We start from the raw sequence: 18,456 nt of genomic DNA, 5'->3' as shown, positions 1-18,456 counted from the left end.
TGTGGTTTTTTTTTTTAGTTTTTTATTGCATTCCTAGGTACACACTTACATAGTTGCATCTATTCATTTTGGTATATGTAAACTTATTGTATGACAAACGTGAACTCGAAATAACATATGTCAACACTATTGTATAAATTAGAAATGTTGTTAGTCGTACAGTGAAAGAAATTTATAAAATCAAAGTCGGTATGTTTACTTTTTTATATAAAATAATTATATATAAGTAATTGTAAAAAAGGCAACAGTGGTTTACCGTTTTTTCAAAGTCATAAATCGAATGAGCGAAAAAGTAATCCGGCTTATAAACTAAAACCAAGGGAAATAAATCAACTTCGACGAAATGACAGAAACACTAAAGTGCATTAAAATTAAATGCAAACGCAATACACAGAGAAACGAAATATTTGCTTACAACTGCCACATTCCTGACTTAGTACATTTATATTCAGATCAAATGATGAAATTTAAATATTTTGTAGATGACAGTAGACGCTGAAGTATTGGATAAGTCAAGTAGTAGTCAATACGTAAATTGTGACATTTTTACAACACGTTATGTTGAGGATCCAACAAAGGTAAAAAACATTTTCTTACTAACTTTTATTGTTCAAACCAAAAATGTCATCTTTGTCCTACGAATGGAGAATTTAGTTACTCAAATTTATTCATACTTAAACACCCAAAAGATTTTGACCACCATCCTTTTTTATCTGGTTAATTACGATGCCTATCTTTTTTAATGGAACAGCTGCTGTGCCCTCCGTACATTAAAATAATATATGCTTTTGGCCACTTAGTTTGAATTTCCCTGTGGTATCTTTAGCCTGTCATTTATAAAAGAAAATGGTTCTTTAATTTAAAATTTCCATTTTTCACAAGTTAAGTTAGGTTTACCTGATGTCAGTTGTCCTCCAACGTAATGTAAAATACGTTGCGACTTTCTAGTGACGTAGCAAAGATAAAAAATAAAGATGTCAAATTAGTTTAACCTTACCCTCATTTTCCAAGTCAATGATAATTGATATGTAACAAAAGACCCAAAGTCCGTTATATGTATTGTTAACAAAATCATTATGTCTATTATCTAAATGTTTTTCAAGCAGTTTTGATAACAAAAAAAATAGTTTACGCATCCCGTGACTGTCCGATGCAAATTGACACTCAGTCAAAAAGTCACAAGCGGAAATATGACACAAACGGTAAAAAAAACCCAGATAGATGACTAAACCGGTTTCAAACCTATGATTGAGGTGGATAAAAAACGCAATTGTTTTACTTGTGCATGTTCAACAAATTTCGTTGTAGAAGGGTCTAAATACAGCACAAACAACATTTTCGAAAAGACCAAAAAGTGAAAAAAAAAATTATATTTTATGAAGACCACAATAACTATTTCGCTACGGAAATTGAGATACCGACTGACCATGTTGGTCAACTTATTCGTGGCGGCATCCGTAAAACTAATGTATTTTAAAATTCAGTCATAAAATAATTGTAGTGCAAGGAGAATATCCCTCTTGATAAAGCCTGTATAGCGAGAACATGTACGAAAGTATCGTATTAACTGATATGTGTGAATGCCATACACCGGGGCACCGGGTATGTTACTGCTGAGAAATGGGCAGTTAACTGAAGGATAAATCAATTTAGATGTACTTTATTTTTTACATGGCTGCATTATAGATATGCTGTGCATTTAGACTTTTGAATTCAAATTAAAAATTTCAAAATATTTTGTTTTTAAATTTGAACCTGTGAGTGAAATTTCATGGAAAAAGTGGTATTTACTCTTATTGTCAAATGATAATATTAATACATGTATATGTATAAACTTCTTTTTTTTTCCAGAAAATAAGTGAAAGGAAAGACCCTAACCAAAGGTACGACTACGTTGTTAAACAGGTTAGTAATTATGTTGCAACATAGGTTTCAAAGTTGATATATATTTTGCGTATAAAAACCAAAAAAAACTGAACTATTCATTGAAAAACAATATTGAAAAAACAAGACTTTAAACCTTTCAATTATATCGGACATTGATTAAAGTTCAACCTCATTGTGTGCGCTGGAATCAAACAATGTCTATTCTATGGTCGGATTGTTGTCTGTTTGACACATTCCCCATTTCAATTTTCAATTCTAATATTAATCATTAATCTTTTTTGAAGTTGAAGAGTATTGTAAACCAAAACAAATCAAAACATTTTAACAAATTAGCCTGATGCATAGTCTTTCTTTATTCATTTATTGTCTGATTATCAGCTTTATCGAGACAAGCAACACAAAAAGATACTTGTTTTCGCAATTGCGAGTTTACAAATTAGGAAATTCTTCTCGTTTTTTTTTATTTTGATAAATTATTTCAAGTCATTTATCATGCTATAGTCGATTAAAATTACGAAATAATTCATGGGGGGTTGACTATACCGTGATTTTACCACGGGTTGGCCCTTTGTGACAAATATTTTACCCTGAGCGATATTAAGAGGACAAATACGGCAATTCTTTTGGATCGAAGCGCTCTAGGTGGTGGCATAAATAAACGTACTATTAAAAGAACGGAGCAAACTGGAAAGGTGTCATGCTTAAACTTTTTTAAATAACGTATATAGATAGTTTTGAATTACTTTAAATGATAATTTACTTATATGTCTCAAAGGTTTAAACAAATATGGCTTGTAACACATTTTAGCATCACTTGTTTACGTTTCCAAGTTGTGATGATTTTTTGTTTTTCAAGCGTGTATTTTCCCGTAAAATGCTCATATTCTAACGTCATCGTTTAATGACGTCGCACAACTCATTCATAAAAAAGCATATCACGTCGGAGTACGATCGGAACAGCCTATGCAATATATTCAAATTTTACCACGGATGTGTACTCAAAAGCGTTTCAAGGACGTCATGTTAGAATAAGTATTAATACTTTTTATAATGTATTTTATATCCATTATTTATGTTTTATATACACAGTGAAATTAATTTGAAACCCCAAATCTAATCTTCTCAACAAAACAATAATGTAAAATATCATGTCAAATCATTCCGGAACACCAATAAACAATATATATAAATAATATTTTATCTCAACACACAGATTTCAGAAACAAGAGGCAACCAGACGTATGACTATGTCGACCAAGCAACTATCAAGGTACTTACTTATAGATGAATGTATCTTCTTTTGTCGAAAACACTGTTGATTAAAAAACGTAATTTATAATGCCCAATTAAAATATGACTTAAAACATATTGAGGTTTACTGACGAATGAATTTCTATGGCAAAGATAACTGGTCAGCTTTAGATTATCTCTTTTACAACACAGTCCCAGAACATTGCCTTTTTTTTCGTGTAAAACAAAACGTTTATAAGTAGCGTCATAAAGAGGACAAAAGTATGCCCCTTTTAATCTTTAAAAAAGTTTATAACAAAAAAGGTTAGAGAAAATTTGTCACTATTTTTATTAACAACTCGAAAATATGTTATTCTTTCAGAACATTTTTGCTCAAAATGACATGAAACTCGAAAATATTTTATTCTTTCAGAACATTTTTGCTCAAAATGACATGAAACTCGAAAATATTTTATTCTTTCAGAACATTTTTGCTCAAAATGACATGAAACTCGAAAATATTTTATTCTTTCAGAACCTTTTTGCTCAGAATGATAACGGTTATATGAATGAGGAAAGCGAAGTCAAAGATACAACTCAAAGATATAAAACACAAACGTTTATGAACAAGGTAATGATTACTTGTATACATTTCATACTGTATTTCCGACTTATATTCATGAATTTAAAGGACAAAAATAAAGGCGACGGGTACCACGCATACTCTGTCGGGGCACCTGAGATTATACCCGGTTTAATATTTTTTCTTGTAAAAGGGGGGTGAGGGTGCTCATTCTGAATTTTTCTGCGGTGGGTTTTGTGTACTTTTTGTCTTTTCATTCCTTTTTTTTACATGGCTGTGTCAATATATTTTGACATATGATTATAATTTCCCTTTCTTTTATTATGAAAATATTCCAATGAAAGTTTTCTTTTTTAAAACTTTTAAAAAATCACTTTGGTTACAATAATTACTTAACTCTACAATTGCTAGCTAACCCTGTTGAGTCTAACGTAATGGCTTCAAATTATTAGCCAAGTTAACAACAAAAACACAGTTTTAAAAAGCCAAACTGCTTTGATCATTGTTAAACATTGTTTACTTGTAAAAGAGAATGCAATCCATTTAAATAACTAAACTACCTGCTTCTGATATATTTGTTCTATCTCTTTCAGACTCGTAGGAAAAAACGACTTCAAAATGCATCAAAGGTTGACAAATCTGGGAAACCAATTAAGTCTGGAACGAAAGATGCATTTGGGTCATCTCAGCGTCAGGTAGGGAAAGGAAACACACAGAGGGCGGAAAGAGAGGCCAACCATTCCAAGAAGAAAGACGGTGTAAATCCTTTTAAAAAGAACGTTGATGTGACCAGGAGTACAGAAATGACATTCCAAAGTGATTTATACGTAGACATGAATCAGACTTCGTGTTACCAATCTCAAACAGAAAAATATTCAGCGAAAAGAAAAACTAATGGTCAAAAACTAAAAAATAAATTGAGGTCTTTTGTAGATAAATCTCCCCGAAATAATCAACAAAATTATGAAAATATTGACTTGAAGAATACAGATTCAAAAGTGAAAGTAACAGAACATGAATCTGTAGAATCAGATTATGCAAATATAAGTTCTTCTCCTTCCGTATCAACAGACTCCAATTCGACAGATTCTTCATCAAGTCCGGATGAACTGCATGGAAACACAATAATATATAAAGCTAAAAAAGTAAATATTATAAAGATGTATTCGATCAACGATGAAAAGTGAAATGTACAAATCAAAGATTTAAAAGACGTAGCTGTATGGGGAATATAAAAAATCTATTGATAGAAAATTTTGGGGCTTGTGTTTTCTTGAACAAAAGAAAGAAGCAAAGTGAAAACATTTTTTAAAGTTATACGGTAACCTTTTTTATAGTTTATAGTTTGTTCTTTTGTTATACTGTTACTCAGCTGTCCAAGATAACAGGAGGGTTTGACACTAGCAAACTACAGTTGAACCCTGCAACATTCTGTATATGCCTGTCTCAAATCAGGAACATCTATTCAGACGTTTTTTGTTTGTTACTGAGTATTATATTTTTCGATCAAACTTTTGTGAAAAATCAGGCCAGTAAATTTCTCGTTTGTATTGTTTAAGTTGTCATTTATGGGCCATTTATATCTGTCAATTAGGTATGCGCTTCGTTCAGCGGTGAGGGCCGTACGATGACCTATAGTTGTTAACTATATATAAAATTTGTGGAGCACCGAGTTTGTTGGTGTTAAAATATTTATGGTTTGTGTTGATTTTGCTTTTTAGTTATCTGTTGTGTTATTTGTGTTCAATGCTTGTTTTATTTTTGAAATATTTGTCATTATTACAATTATTACATTGGTTGCAATGAATTACATTGATTTCCCTGTTAGATAAAAACCGATAATTTCACATGTGAAATAAACGTGGCTATTTCACTCTCTGATGTCACATAACAATATGCGTTGTCAAGACGTTGATAACGTCGAAACAAAACATGCGTAGGAAAAACATATAGTTCCTTACATGTTCTTCATTAATTTCATAAAAATAGCAATTGAAATTTGTAATAAAAAGTATAACTAATCGCCGTATTGGAATATCAAAAATAAGACAACTTGTGACCGAACGCCGCTATGGATTAAACTCGTGCTGCGCACTCGTTTAATCCATGTGTCTTTCGGTCACGCATTGTCTTATTTTTTAATATTCAGATACGGCAATTAGTTATACTACAATTATCTTGCCTGTATTTGTTGTTGATTTACTAACTTTAAAGACTACTTTGACTGTTTCTTTATAAAAAAAAACACTGTGTTATATTGTTTTTTGTTTATATGTATATCTGGAACCCTATAGTAAAAGTTTTGTTGGCAGCAAATTTTATCGCTTTGCTGATTGTTTATGCATATCAAAATGATATCATTTTAGAGAAGAAAGAACGAAACCAGCTTTTGATGTCACCCTTGATCTATAAATGGAAGCCATTTTTCTGTTCAGGCAATCACATAGAACGATTTAATTTACCTTTGACTACATTGAGAAATGTTCATTTACCTGAAATTCAAATACCTTTAAAAGCATTTAGCATGCATTCAGTAGTTTGCTTTAACTTATTGATAATAACTCAAGCTAAAATAAAGAGTTTTGATAAACAAAAATTATCGAATAGATCAACAGTTTTATTCATTTTATAAGAATATAAAAAAGTGAGGCGACAGAAACTTAATAAACTCATCATAGATACCAGGATTAAAATTTTATATTTACGCCAGACACGCGTTTCGTCTACAAAATACCCATCAGTGACGCTCGAATCAAAAATTTGTTTCAAATGCCAAAAAAAGTACGAAGTTGAAGAGCATTGAGCACCAAAAGTTCCTTAAAGTTTTGTCAACTACAACTAAGGTAATCTATTCCTGCGGTAAAAAGGTCTTAGTTTTTCAAAAATTGAAAGTTTTGTTAGCAGTTAATTTATAGTTATCAATGATAACTCAAGTCAACACAGAAGTGCTGACTACTGGGCTAGTGATACCGTCAGGGAAATAGATCTCCACCAGCAGAGGAATCGACCCAGTGGTTGCAAATAAACTTATCATAGATACCAGGATTAAAATTTTATATTTACGCCAGACGCGCGTTTCGTCTACAAAAGACTCATCAGTGACGCTCGAATCGAAATATGTTTAAAAGGCCAAATACAAAACGAAGTTAAAGAGCATTGAGCACCAAAAATTCTAAAATATTTGTCAAATACAGCTCAGGTAACCTATTCTTGAGGTAGAAAAGTGTTAGTTTTTCAAATTTTCAAAGTGTTGTTGACAGTTAACTAATAATTATGAACACATCAATGATAAATCAAGTCAACACAGAATTGCTGACTACTAGGCTGTTGATACCCTCGGGGAAATAAATCTCCACCAGCAGTGGCATCGACCCAGTGGTAACAAATAAACTCATCATAGATACCAGGATTAAAATTTTATATTTACGCCAGACACGCGTTTCGTCTACAAAAGACTCTTTAAAGGCGCTCGAATCAAATCAAATTTAAAAGCCAAATAAAGTAGGAAATTGAAGAGCATTGAGCACTAAAAGTTCCTAAATGTTTTGTCAAATACAGCTAAGGTAATTTATTCCTGAGGCAGAAAAGTCTTAGTTTTTCGAAAATTCAAAGTTTTGTTAACAGTTAATTGATAATTATGAACATATCAATGAGAAATCAAGTCACCACAGAAGTGCTGATTACTGGACTGGTGATACCCTCGGGGAAATAAATCTCCTCCAGCAGTGACCCAGTTATTGCAAATAAACTCATCATAGATACCAGGATTAAATTTTTATATTTACGCCAGACACGCGTTACGTCTACAAAAGACTCATCAGTGACGCTCGAATCAAAAAATGTTTATAGGCCCAATAAAGCATTGAGCACCAAAAGTTTCTAACGGTTTTGTCAAATACAGCTAAGGTAATCTATTCCTGAGGTAAAAAAGCCTTAGTTTTTTTTTTATATTCAAACTTTGTTAACAGTTAATTAATTATTCTGAACATATCAATGATAACTCCAGTCAACACAGAAATGCTGACTTCTTGGCTGGTAACACCCTCGGGGAAATAAATCTCCACCAGCAGTGGCATAGACAAAGTGGTTGCAAATAAACTCATCATAGATACAAGGATTAAAATTTTATATTTACGCCAGATGCATGTTTCGTCTACAAAAGACTCATCATTGACGATCGAATCAAAAAATGAATAAAACGCCAAATAAAGTACGAAGTTGAAGAGCATTGAGCACCAAAAATTTCTAAATGCAAGAGAGAGGAAAAGACCAAAATACAAACAATAGTTTACAAAATGAGGCATCGGTTCTAAAGACTAACCAGCACGAACTCTATCATTAACATGACATGTGTTCTAAATTTGTCCAAATGGGGCACCCGTCTTGTTGCTAATACTAATCATTCACCAGACTCTAAGTCAGACCCGATATACTGCAACGAGATGTGTCGTTGTGTCAATATGTTAGACCGTCGTTTTTTTAAACGACTTGATTTGTCCTGCCCAACATTTAGGGTGTTTCAACCCTTTGTTTGTTGCATTTAAGAATTGAATGGTTCTTTTTGTAAATTTATTGGGGTGTAAAAGCGTTGACCGGACTACATTTTGTATGAAGCGCGGAAGCGCTTCATTCTAAAAATGTACGCATGGTCAACGCTTTTACAACCCTTTAAAGTTACAAAAAGAAGCATTCAATACTTAATATTACATTTTTAGCTAGGATTATAAAAACACGATTTTCATGAAGTTAAATTTTTAAATTCACCTGTGCACTTTATTGTGGGACCTCGTGTCATCATGAATGAAATGTTATTGTCTCATGCAACTGCTTACGGAATAACATGCGATGTGCAATTAGCCAATCAGAATAACGTATTATAATGAAACATACATCTAATGTAATTATAGTCAATTAATAGATCATGTGATTGGTGTTTAATAATGAGCACAATTGTAGACCAACTTACATGTCGTATACGAATGCCATTAAAATCTATTTTGCGTAATTTTTTGGTTAAAGTTCGTCCTTATTCCTTTGATAACTACAAGATACTCGAATAAAAGTGGCGTTTATCTATATTTACAGTACCATCATAATATTTGTCTTTAAAATTACGTTAAATCTAAGGAAACGGATTTATGAAAAATTTTACTTTGTTCCGAATAACATATTTGACTGAATGTAGAATTCTATTTCGATTTTATTTTCTTTTTTCTTTTTTAATTGACGCTGTTTGAAATCTATGTTCATTGAGGGAAATGTTAGGTGTTTGTAAATCATTGGTTATCATTGTTGTGCTGGTTTGAGTGTTCTTTGTAGAATTCAATCGTGAACAACCGTATTATTTAGAATTATCTACGTTTGTTTGATATCACTGCTGTCACCCAGCTGTTGACTTGGTAGTCTATCTTCCGTTAAACCTAGATATTCATAAGTAACCTCAATGATCAAATTTAACAGTTTTAAATGAATTAAGTATTTCTGTGTGTGTTACATTTTCGTTTGCTTTTTTATGCACTTTAGGGTTTCTGTTAATTTGTTGTTTTCCTCTTATAGTTGATGCGTTTCCCTCGGTTTTCCGGATTTGTTTTCTCTCTATAGATTTATGACTTTCGAAGAGCGGTATACTGCTGTTGACTTTATATGATTATTACTATGATTATATATATTTTATTAAAGAAATCGTTATATATATAGATACACGGGTAAAAACATAATTACGAAATATACAAAAGATTCAATAATTATTTATACAAAAAATAGAAAGAGTATAATGTTGTTCTCTTTGCAACATGTTGAAAATCATTTGCATTACGCGTATTATATTCATGCATATAACGCAACAGTTCAGGTAAAACATAATTAAGATAAGATGGAGATAAATAAACTCGCCATAGATACCAGGACTAAATATAGTATATACTCCAGACGCGCTTTTCGTCTACAAAAGACATATGGAGAAATATTGCTAAACATTTAGTACAAATATTATATGTTGAGCCTCTCGACTATCCTTTAGTTTTTTCACATCCCGTTTCCTTATAAAGTAAATTTATAGATGTTAACCGTGATGCTCTATTCGAAAACCTTGCAGAATCTATTTGGACGCTTTCTATTTTATGGACTAAACTCAATGTAGATGTATCCCATACTAAATCAACATATTCAAGAACCGGCCTTATATTTAATGCGTTTCCCTCGGTTTTAGTTTGTTTCCCCGATTTAGTTTTTTGTCCATTGACTTATGAGCTTTGAACAGCACTATACTACTGTTGCCTTTATTTATATCAATGTAGATGTATCCCATAATTCATCAACATATTCAAGAACCTGCCTTATATAAGAAAATTCAAGTTTTTCTGTTTAAATTTTCTAATTATATTTAAGCGGGAATAAGCTTTTTTAATTATCATATCTATATGCGTGTGCCAATTATCGTCGTTTGACATTATCGCACCAAGATGCCTGTGTTTATTAACAGAGTTTAAAGGGAAATTATTCATGAATAGCTGTGGATGACTTGTTTTCTGGATATGATCGTGCTCAAAGTTTTATTTGAAAAATTTATCATGTACATTATATGATCAGCGTTATGATTACCCCACAGTTTACATATATTATTTCGAATACTACATATATAAGTATCAAACAAGAACAGTAACGTTTCACAGTTAATAAATTTTATAACATTAAGTAAAATCTGAATTGAACTACGATTTGAACCACACGACACTTCAATACAATAAATCAGCAGAACACATAAAATCGAGAAAAAATCAATATAGACTGAACAGGACAAACGAAATCCCTGATTATTGACTGTTACAGGTTTTTGTATAATAACACATTCTATGAACTGTAGATTTGCAATGAGAATTAGAACATTATGATGTCTTAGTGATGAAATATCGGCATAAGATTCATACTTTCTACTGAAATGTTAAGCCTAACAGATTTGGTCTATGTGATATAAATAAGTAACAGATATTATAGATATATAACTGCCATTAATGAGATGTGTTTTATGTTTTGTGCATTGCAGTTGTATCCTTTCAAAAGTCTTTTTTATAGAATGTACTGACGTAACACAAACTCAACTCTTGTGTTTACTTATTAATGATACCAACGGTTAACCCGAAGATAAAAAAGGTAACAAAGACAAAAATCAAGCCATTCAAGTGATTATTTCATATAAATGAAATATTTCTGTAATGGATGGATGCAAATCTTCATTTCTATAATTTATAATATTTTGGCACCCCAAGGATTCTGAAACATAAGAAAATCAAAAACCTAAAAACTTTAAAAGTGTCCAAATTAATTCTAACAAACCTTATAGTCAGTCCTTAAATACTGCTTTGATTGTAAGAACAGAGCCTGGAAACTTTTGTGGGCATCAGGTGATCATATAGCGTCGTAGGTCAGCAATTTGTCTAAGACATCTTGAAAGGTAATAAAGGCACGTCCTCCTTCTGCTACAAAATAGTCCAGTCCTTCAAGGCTTTTTCTGACTTTAGCACCACACTGGGCAAGTATTTTAAACATGGTACTGTCACCTATTTAATAAAAGTAACATTTAGTTTAGATTGATTGATTATTGTTTTATGTCCAATTAGCACAACTAAATTTGATCCATTTTATAATTCATTCATAACTTTTTTTTCAATATTCAATATTATTAGTCAACATGTATTCTACAAGAATAACCAGTCTTCACCTTTCATCTGATACCTTACTTTTTAAATATATTCTACACATGATTTTAAAATTATGATAATTTTAAATATACACCTATGGGAAGGAGCTAATTGGTTTTAAATATGTATTTTTTTCAAGTATGTGTTTTTTTTCAACCGGTGATACTTCAGATGGTGTTGCATTTGACACAGTCTATAAAAAAAAATTGCATATAATTCCAGCCAAGAAAGTGCTAGTAGCCATCTTAAACCTGCACCTTGTTGAAGGTGTCATTGTGACCTTGAGATGAAGAACAAATATTAAAATGCACTGTTGCTATGCTTTTTGGTTTTTTTAATTGTGTGTCATGGATGGATACCATATATGATATCATTTAATTTGTCTATTTTTCTATATTTATATATATCTTTATTTGGCCTTTCCTAAAAGTGAAATTTCATTTTCCTGACAGTATGCTTTGTATTGCTGTATTATGTCTGCTGAACCCATGCCAAGTACAACGTTAGGTAAATTGTGGACTGTTCCATCTGAAAACTTCAAGATTTTCCCCAAAAGGTAGATCACGGACAACATGACTGGATGTAATGAAATCTAGGAATGAGTCTAATCTTTCAGGATCTAATTTTTGTCGATGCAATTTTTTTCTCAGGAATTGGAAGTGCTGGCCTGAGACTGAAAGAACTTGTCTCTCTTATTGCCAGTATTCTTCTTTTCTGTATGAAGTGACAATATCTTTGTACTCTGTATGACCAGTTCTGTTTTCTTCATTTAACTGCTTGGTACATTTTATATTTTCAATAACTTCGTCAACATCATTTAGAAATAAAATTCCTATTATCAATTTCATAATCTCATCAAATCTTTCTTTGTAGGTGTTTCTTGTTTAAAATGTGTAGAACTGCCATGTTTTTCTTTCTTTTTCTGAGAATTGCTGCAATCTGACTGATGACAGGACATCATTCAAAGATGTCAAGTAGCTGCAACGTTCATAACTTCTGACTGATTGCTGCAAATCAGTATAAAACTGATTACAATTAAATTAATGAGGAACGGACCTATTGAGCATAGATAATGCCCCTGCTCGCATGTAACATTATAAAGGGATACAACTTGGTAAATAGTTGTCTTATTCACAATTTCAAATCATTTCCTTATTTTCATACAGAAGAACATTTTGTAACTTGATAATGAACGATTGAAATACATTCATAAAACAAATTTAAATTCCTAATATCTGTACAATATAAAAAAGAAGATGTGATAGGATTGCCAATTTAGGCAAATCTAGGCCAAATTTAGGTGCAATCCCAAAAACTTGTAATAAAAACGTTGTAATTATAAAGTACCAGGAAGAAGTCTTTCTTCTCTCATTAAAGAACTTAACAATAATATTTATTGTTTATTTGCTGTTGTCCTAAAAATGCATGAAATATTAGCAACAGGATGGAATGTCTTTTGTTAAGTGATGTTTGAAATCCCAAATTTATATCAAAGAACCTGAAAACAAATTGTTTATGTCTGTGTCATTTTGGTCTCTTGTGGACATTTGTCTCATTGGCAATCATACCACATCTTCTTTTTTATATCATGATTTCAAGAGCTTTTAAAATAATCAGAAATGTTAAAAAAAAAAATCAAAACACATCTGCAGGAAGGTAGTCCTGCATTATCCTCATACATGTTTAATATATAGTAAAGTTTAACAGCAGTTTATTAGTACATGTACAAAATAATTTTCTGAGTAAAAGATTAATATAACTGTACTTAAGTTTTTATATTCACTCTAAATATGCATCAAATACTTGTCACTAGACATTACGCAGGCAGCGGTAAAGAATTATGTATAAGTTGATAATCAGTCTTGCATAAACACAAACAACTGAACATTGTAATGCTCATATATTTTAGATGTTCTTCTTTTAATTCTGTTTCCTATTAATTTCTGGTATTTGTGCCTAAAATATATATTTCAGTATTCATGTCTTTTGAATGCAGCTTTAATTTCTGTTTTTCAGTTGTCACATTGATCATGTTTAAGTATTAATTATATAAACTTTAATCAATGTAAAGTGATAGAATACTTATTTTGAAGATTTTACTTACTTGTGACTGGGATAAATAATTTTGACTTCCTGACTCCTCTGATGTAATTGTATATTCGGATGCTGAAATTTCAATCTGAAAAATAATGATGTATTTTGTTTTTAAATCCGGAATGTGCTAAATGCATTAACACAATTTTAGTTTTCAAACATAATTAATTACTATAGAATTTTTTTTTTTAATTTTATTATGGTCTGTATACAGTATCTAATTTTTGCACTAAACTATCTTTACCACGTCAAATATTTATAATTTTTTTTTGGTACGTAAGACACAGACACAGACACATGTAACCTTCACATTTAAACATCAAACATCGAACATCAACAAAAAAAAGTAATGCAGCAAAAACAAATGCAAATATATACTTAAGATGAAACGTATTTCTTAGCAAAATGAACATTTTCTATGTGCTTTTATTTTGCACTTTTATCAATTAAGAAGGTAATTTTAATTCAAATTTTATAATTCTAAATCATTTCAAAAAAAGGAAAGATTTATAGAAGGGGGATGCTAGTTTTCCTCATTGCATTGTTTTACATTTGTCTTTTGGGGGCCTTTTGTAGCTAACTATGTGATTATGGGTTTTGGTTATTGTTGAAGACATTAGAATGACAATTAGCTATTTACTGCAATGCATTTGGTCTTTGGTGGAGATTTGACTCATTGGCCATTATACCACATCTCGTTTTTGTATGAATTGTGCCCGAAAATTGGTAAATATGTTGTTTTTGTGCTGAAATAATGCAAATGATGACTAAAATATCCTTTACCTTGTTATAATTGCCTTATATTTAAGGACCCCCCCAAAAAAAAAAACAACAACAAAAAACAAAAAAAAAACACCAAAAAACATCAATTGTAACAAAAATGACACTAGCTGTGCTTACAAGATTATCTCAAATATTTTCTTTTTCTGTTAAACAACTGGTCAGTCTCCATGAGAAAGGTTTCATCATCTGTATTAAATTTTGTGCATTGCTGAATCTGTTTAATACAAATATAAAATCAGTATATTTTTTATACTATTGATAGATTGTATTGGTTATTCAATGTTTTTTGGTACATATGTACATCCTGACAATATTTATTTTCTATTTTGGACTGCTTTACATTTTATTATCCAGGGTCCCTTGCCCTTTATAGCCTTTCCATACCAAAAGAATTGTTTTCATTGTAAACCCATACAGTAACCTGCATTTGTTCATATCTGTGTTCTTTGGTTGGTAGCTGTCTCATTGCCCATGATGGCCATCATTCAACATCTTTATGTAGAATGTATACTGAACAAACATACAGTCAATCAAGCATAAACACATACGCTTAAGACATATATCTTAGCAGATTATAGTGCAATGTGTCTGTACATGTTGTATACAAATTTGTTCATAAAGTTGATACTGGTGTCAGACAGGTTTACGAATTAAAAAGTCTGACTCTTTTTTTTTGGATCCTTTTTTGTTCCAGTAATTAAACCAAGAGGTCATGGACCCTATATGAAATTAAAACAATATTTTGTTTGCATTACCTGGTCATCTTCACACTTTCCTTGATCCAGACTGTCAGCTTCTATCTCCGTGGACTGCTTAGAAAATTTAATAAGGCAGCTAGTGCATGCAGCTGAAAAAAAGAAGCATTGACTTGACATAGGCTGTATGAGAGTTTGGATGGGGTTAAATTATTAAAGAAAAATGCCCTTAAAAATGAAGATTAGAGAATAAGAGGCAAAGAAAATTCAGATTAGAGAAAAAAGGGGGTAATTTTTGGAAGATCAGAGAAAAAAAGGGGTTATTTTTTTGAAGATTAAAGAAAAAAGGGTGAATTAAATGTTAACAGAATAACTCTACATCAGTGATGGTGATATTGCGGCTAGGCTGTGGTTTATTAACACCAACAACAGAATGTGATGCTACTGGAGGATGTGCACTAATCAGAGTAGGAAGCTTACATACTTTTCTCCTTCTCAAATCAGAGTTTCTTTTCAATAATTGGTTAAAATGAGTTGAGCATATATAGAAATCAGTAAAATTCTTTGGCAAAAGACCAGATTCAGTTAAAATTATATTTTTGTCATTGCAATCACATGTGTTGATATCAGTTACATCATCAGAACACTCATCTATAGTGCAGTTTGTGTTAAAATTGCAAACCATTTCGTGTGTCTGCTGCTGAAGCTACTTTCATTTTCAACATAAACAACAAAAGAGTTGTACATATGGAAATAACTGTAGTAAAATTTTGCACTCCTGACAGCAAATTTCTATATGACCAAGGTGAATTATTTTTCTTATTTGAAATAACACATATCTAATTTTTGGCATATAAAACTATTAGGAGAGAACTTTGTATGTTGTAAATTTCAAGGGATTTCATCGGTGCGTTTGAAGAAATACTTAGTTGGATTTTAAAGGTTTCTACTGTAAATTTCTGAAAATGATTTGTATGGTTACCATGACAATGAACATTACAATATTTTTTTATTATGACAAAGAAGTGTTTACATCACTTTCATTTAAAAAAGTTTTATGAAAATCTGTGACCACTGGTTTCCATCATATTTTGATGCTTACAGAGAATGGCTCTAAAATATACAACCCTAAAAAAGTAAATGTGATTAAAACGTAAACTGTAACCATAGAAATGTTAAGAATAAATAATTTAGTAGTATCATCTAAACCCCGTAATAATGATGTTATGCTCACAAAGAATAGGTAACAAAGTCGTCTTTATACTATAAGTTATTTCTAAGACATGAAATATCTTCGGATATTTTACAGACGTCTTTAAATATTAATATATCTGTTTCACAGATTATTAAACTTATTTATTTCGTTTGTCCGTACTCGTTTTTGTCATAAATGGCATCAAGAATCAAATCCCTTAGGTTCGCACTATGATTCAACTTTTTCAGGACCTAGAGATTCAACAGTACCAATCAATTGCGCACAGACACATTAATATACAAACCTAAAAAAATAAATGTGATTAAAATGTAAACTGTAACGAGTGAAATGTTAAGAATAAATAATTTTGTAGTATCACTTAAACCCCTTAATAATGATGTGATGCTCACAAAGAATAGGTAACAAAGACATCTTTATACTATTAGTTATTTCTAAGACATATCTTCGGATAATTTACAGACGTCTTTAAATATTAATATATCTGTTTCACAGATTATCAAACTTATTTATTTTGTTTGTCCGTACTCGTTTTTGTCATAAATGGCATTAACAACTTCAGATTATAATTGTTATCAGAAACATAACGTTGTCACGAGTTTCTCTTAAAATGTGTTGATCAACTGATTTAACCGACAGTGTTGAGTTGCTTTGTTCTGCTTTTACAGAAGTTTTTTGGGTTGTTTTTGTGTGATATGTTTTATTTAAATGCATTTGTCCCTCCCTATCATGATGTTGTTTGCAATAGCCTAGATGATTTACAGTTTTTTATTTGAATTTGTTCACTTTAAATTTCATTTGTCAAGGTTATTGAAAATTAACTTTAACTGATCATATCTATTTTCAAAGTTAAGTGTTTAGATTAAACCTTATCACATTATATTATTGAATAAATTTTGAAATGAGAAACACGATATATGAAATATAAAACAGAATGATCACCTAACCCTGTGTATTGTTTTAGGACTGTTATATTCCACATTTTTAATTATTATTTTGCAATGGTGCTATTTACCTTTTTTCGATATATGTTTTTGATCCCCTCTGTTTTACGTATCCTTTTGCCTTCCTTCAAAGTAATTACACGGTAGGTATAGTGTCCGGCTAAGATCGTGGCTTTTCGAGTGATTTGGTCGGGCTTTCACGAGTGTGAACACTTCTTTATTTTATTGTTTAAAAATAGAAACCGAAAATGTTTAAATGCTACATCTGTGAGGAGGACTCTGATTATGCATATGCAATAATTGAAAATACAGCAACTAAACACCATGAGAACTATCCTTCAATAAAAGAAAAGTGCCTTAAACATGGACAATATGGATCATCAGGCATATAAACTATTCATTTCATTGTTGATTATCGAGGACATTTTTTCCTAATTTATTTTCAATGGCAATAAAAATGGGATGGATTAAGTGTGTGTTTTCTTTTAAACAAATATAAATAGATTTGTTTTAGGGGGGTTAGCCCTATTTTAGCCGAATATCTTTTATTACATAACATTTTTTCGATTCTTCACTGCTGTCTTTTAAGTTTCTTACTCCTTTTTTTTCTAATCTCCGGGGTTCACCACAAGAAATATTTTTAACTGTAAAATCAAAAGTAATATAAAATGAAGTTAAAATGAATATGAGTTCCTGCACTATGTTCTAAACACCGTTTTGTAAAGCATCAAGTAGTTTCTAAATCAAAAATAAAATATCAACTATGATTTTTTGTAAAAATCAAATCTGCATTGTAGAATGCTAGTTACCTACAGATCCGAAATCATGCATGTTGTTTTAGTACAAGAATAATAGACCTACGTTCCCTGGATGATGTCAACATTAATCAGATAGACTTGAACAAAATCCCTATTCTAATTTAAATGTGTTGCATCAACCACTTTCTATTTTCAATAATTGTCTATGTTCCCTAAATTGTAGGTTACCAAAAAAACAGAACCAGTTCTGGTACAATCCCTATTCTGATTGTGATTCATTATTCTACTTTTCATAGCAAAATCTTGGTCTACGCTCCCTTAATTGAGCGATATGAAATTATAAGATATGGGAAAGTTCCCTATTCCAATTGGTATTTATTCCACCAAATAGGTATTTAGTGACAATAATGGTCTCCGCTCCCAAATACGACATTATCAACATTACAATAATCAGATCTGGTCAAAATACCTATTCTGATTGAAATATAGTGTTGTGTTTACTCCGTCTCGTGAAAACAATCAAATATTCCAAACTTTCCACTTGACTCTTTTCGTAGATTCTAAACAGCTGA

At 31.1% G+C, this 18,456-nt stretch overlaps 1 protein-coding gene and 1 long non-coding RNA gene across 2 annotated transcripts; both read left to right on the top strand.

Annotated features, from left to right (window-relative positions):
- Positions 1 to 480: 480 nt before the first annotated feature.
- On the top strand, positions 481 to 3,157 carry LOC134697075 (uncharacterized). Its single transcript, XR_010103063.1, has 3 exons — positions 481 to 578; positions 1,852 to 1,905; positions 3,101 to 3,157. It is a non-coding gene; the product is annotated as an uncharacterized LOC134697075 (long non-coding RNA).
- A 500-nt stretch (positions 3,158 to 3,657) lies between these two features.
- On the top strand, positions 3,658 to 5,367 carry LOC134697199 (uncharacterized). Its single transcript, XM_063559293.1, has 2 exons — positions 3,658 to 3,748; positions 4,294 to 5,367. The coding sequence occupies exons 1-2, from the start codon at positions 3,683 to 3,685 to the stop codon at positions 4,885 to 4,887; spliced, it is 660 nt and encodes a 219-aa protein (XP_063415363.1). The 5' UTR covers positions 3,658 to 3,682; the 3' UTR covers positions 4,888 to 5,367.
- Positions 5,368 to 18,456: the final 13,089 nt, after the last annotated feature.

This window comes from Mytilus trossulus, chromosome 14 (genome assembly GCF_036588685.1).
Source record: "Mytilus trossulus isolate FHL-02 chromosome 14, PNRI_Mtr1.1.1.hap1, whole genome shotgun sequence".
Lineage (NCBI taxonomy): Eukaryota > Metazoa > Mollusca > Bivalvia > Mytilida > Mytilidae > Mytilus > Mytilus trossulus.
This window is presented reverse-complemented; position numbering and strand designations above follow the sequence as displayed.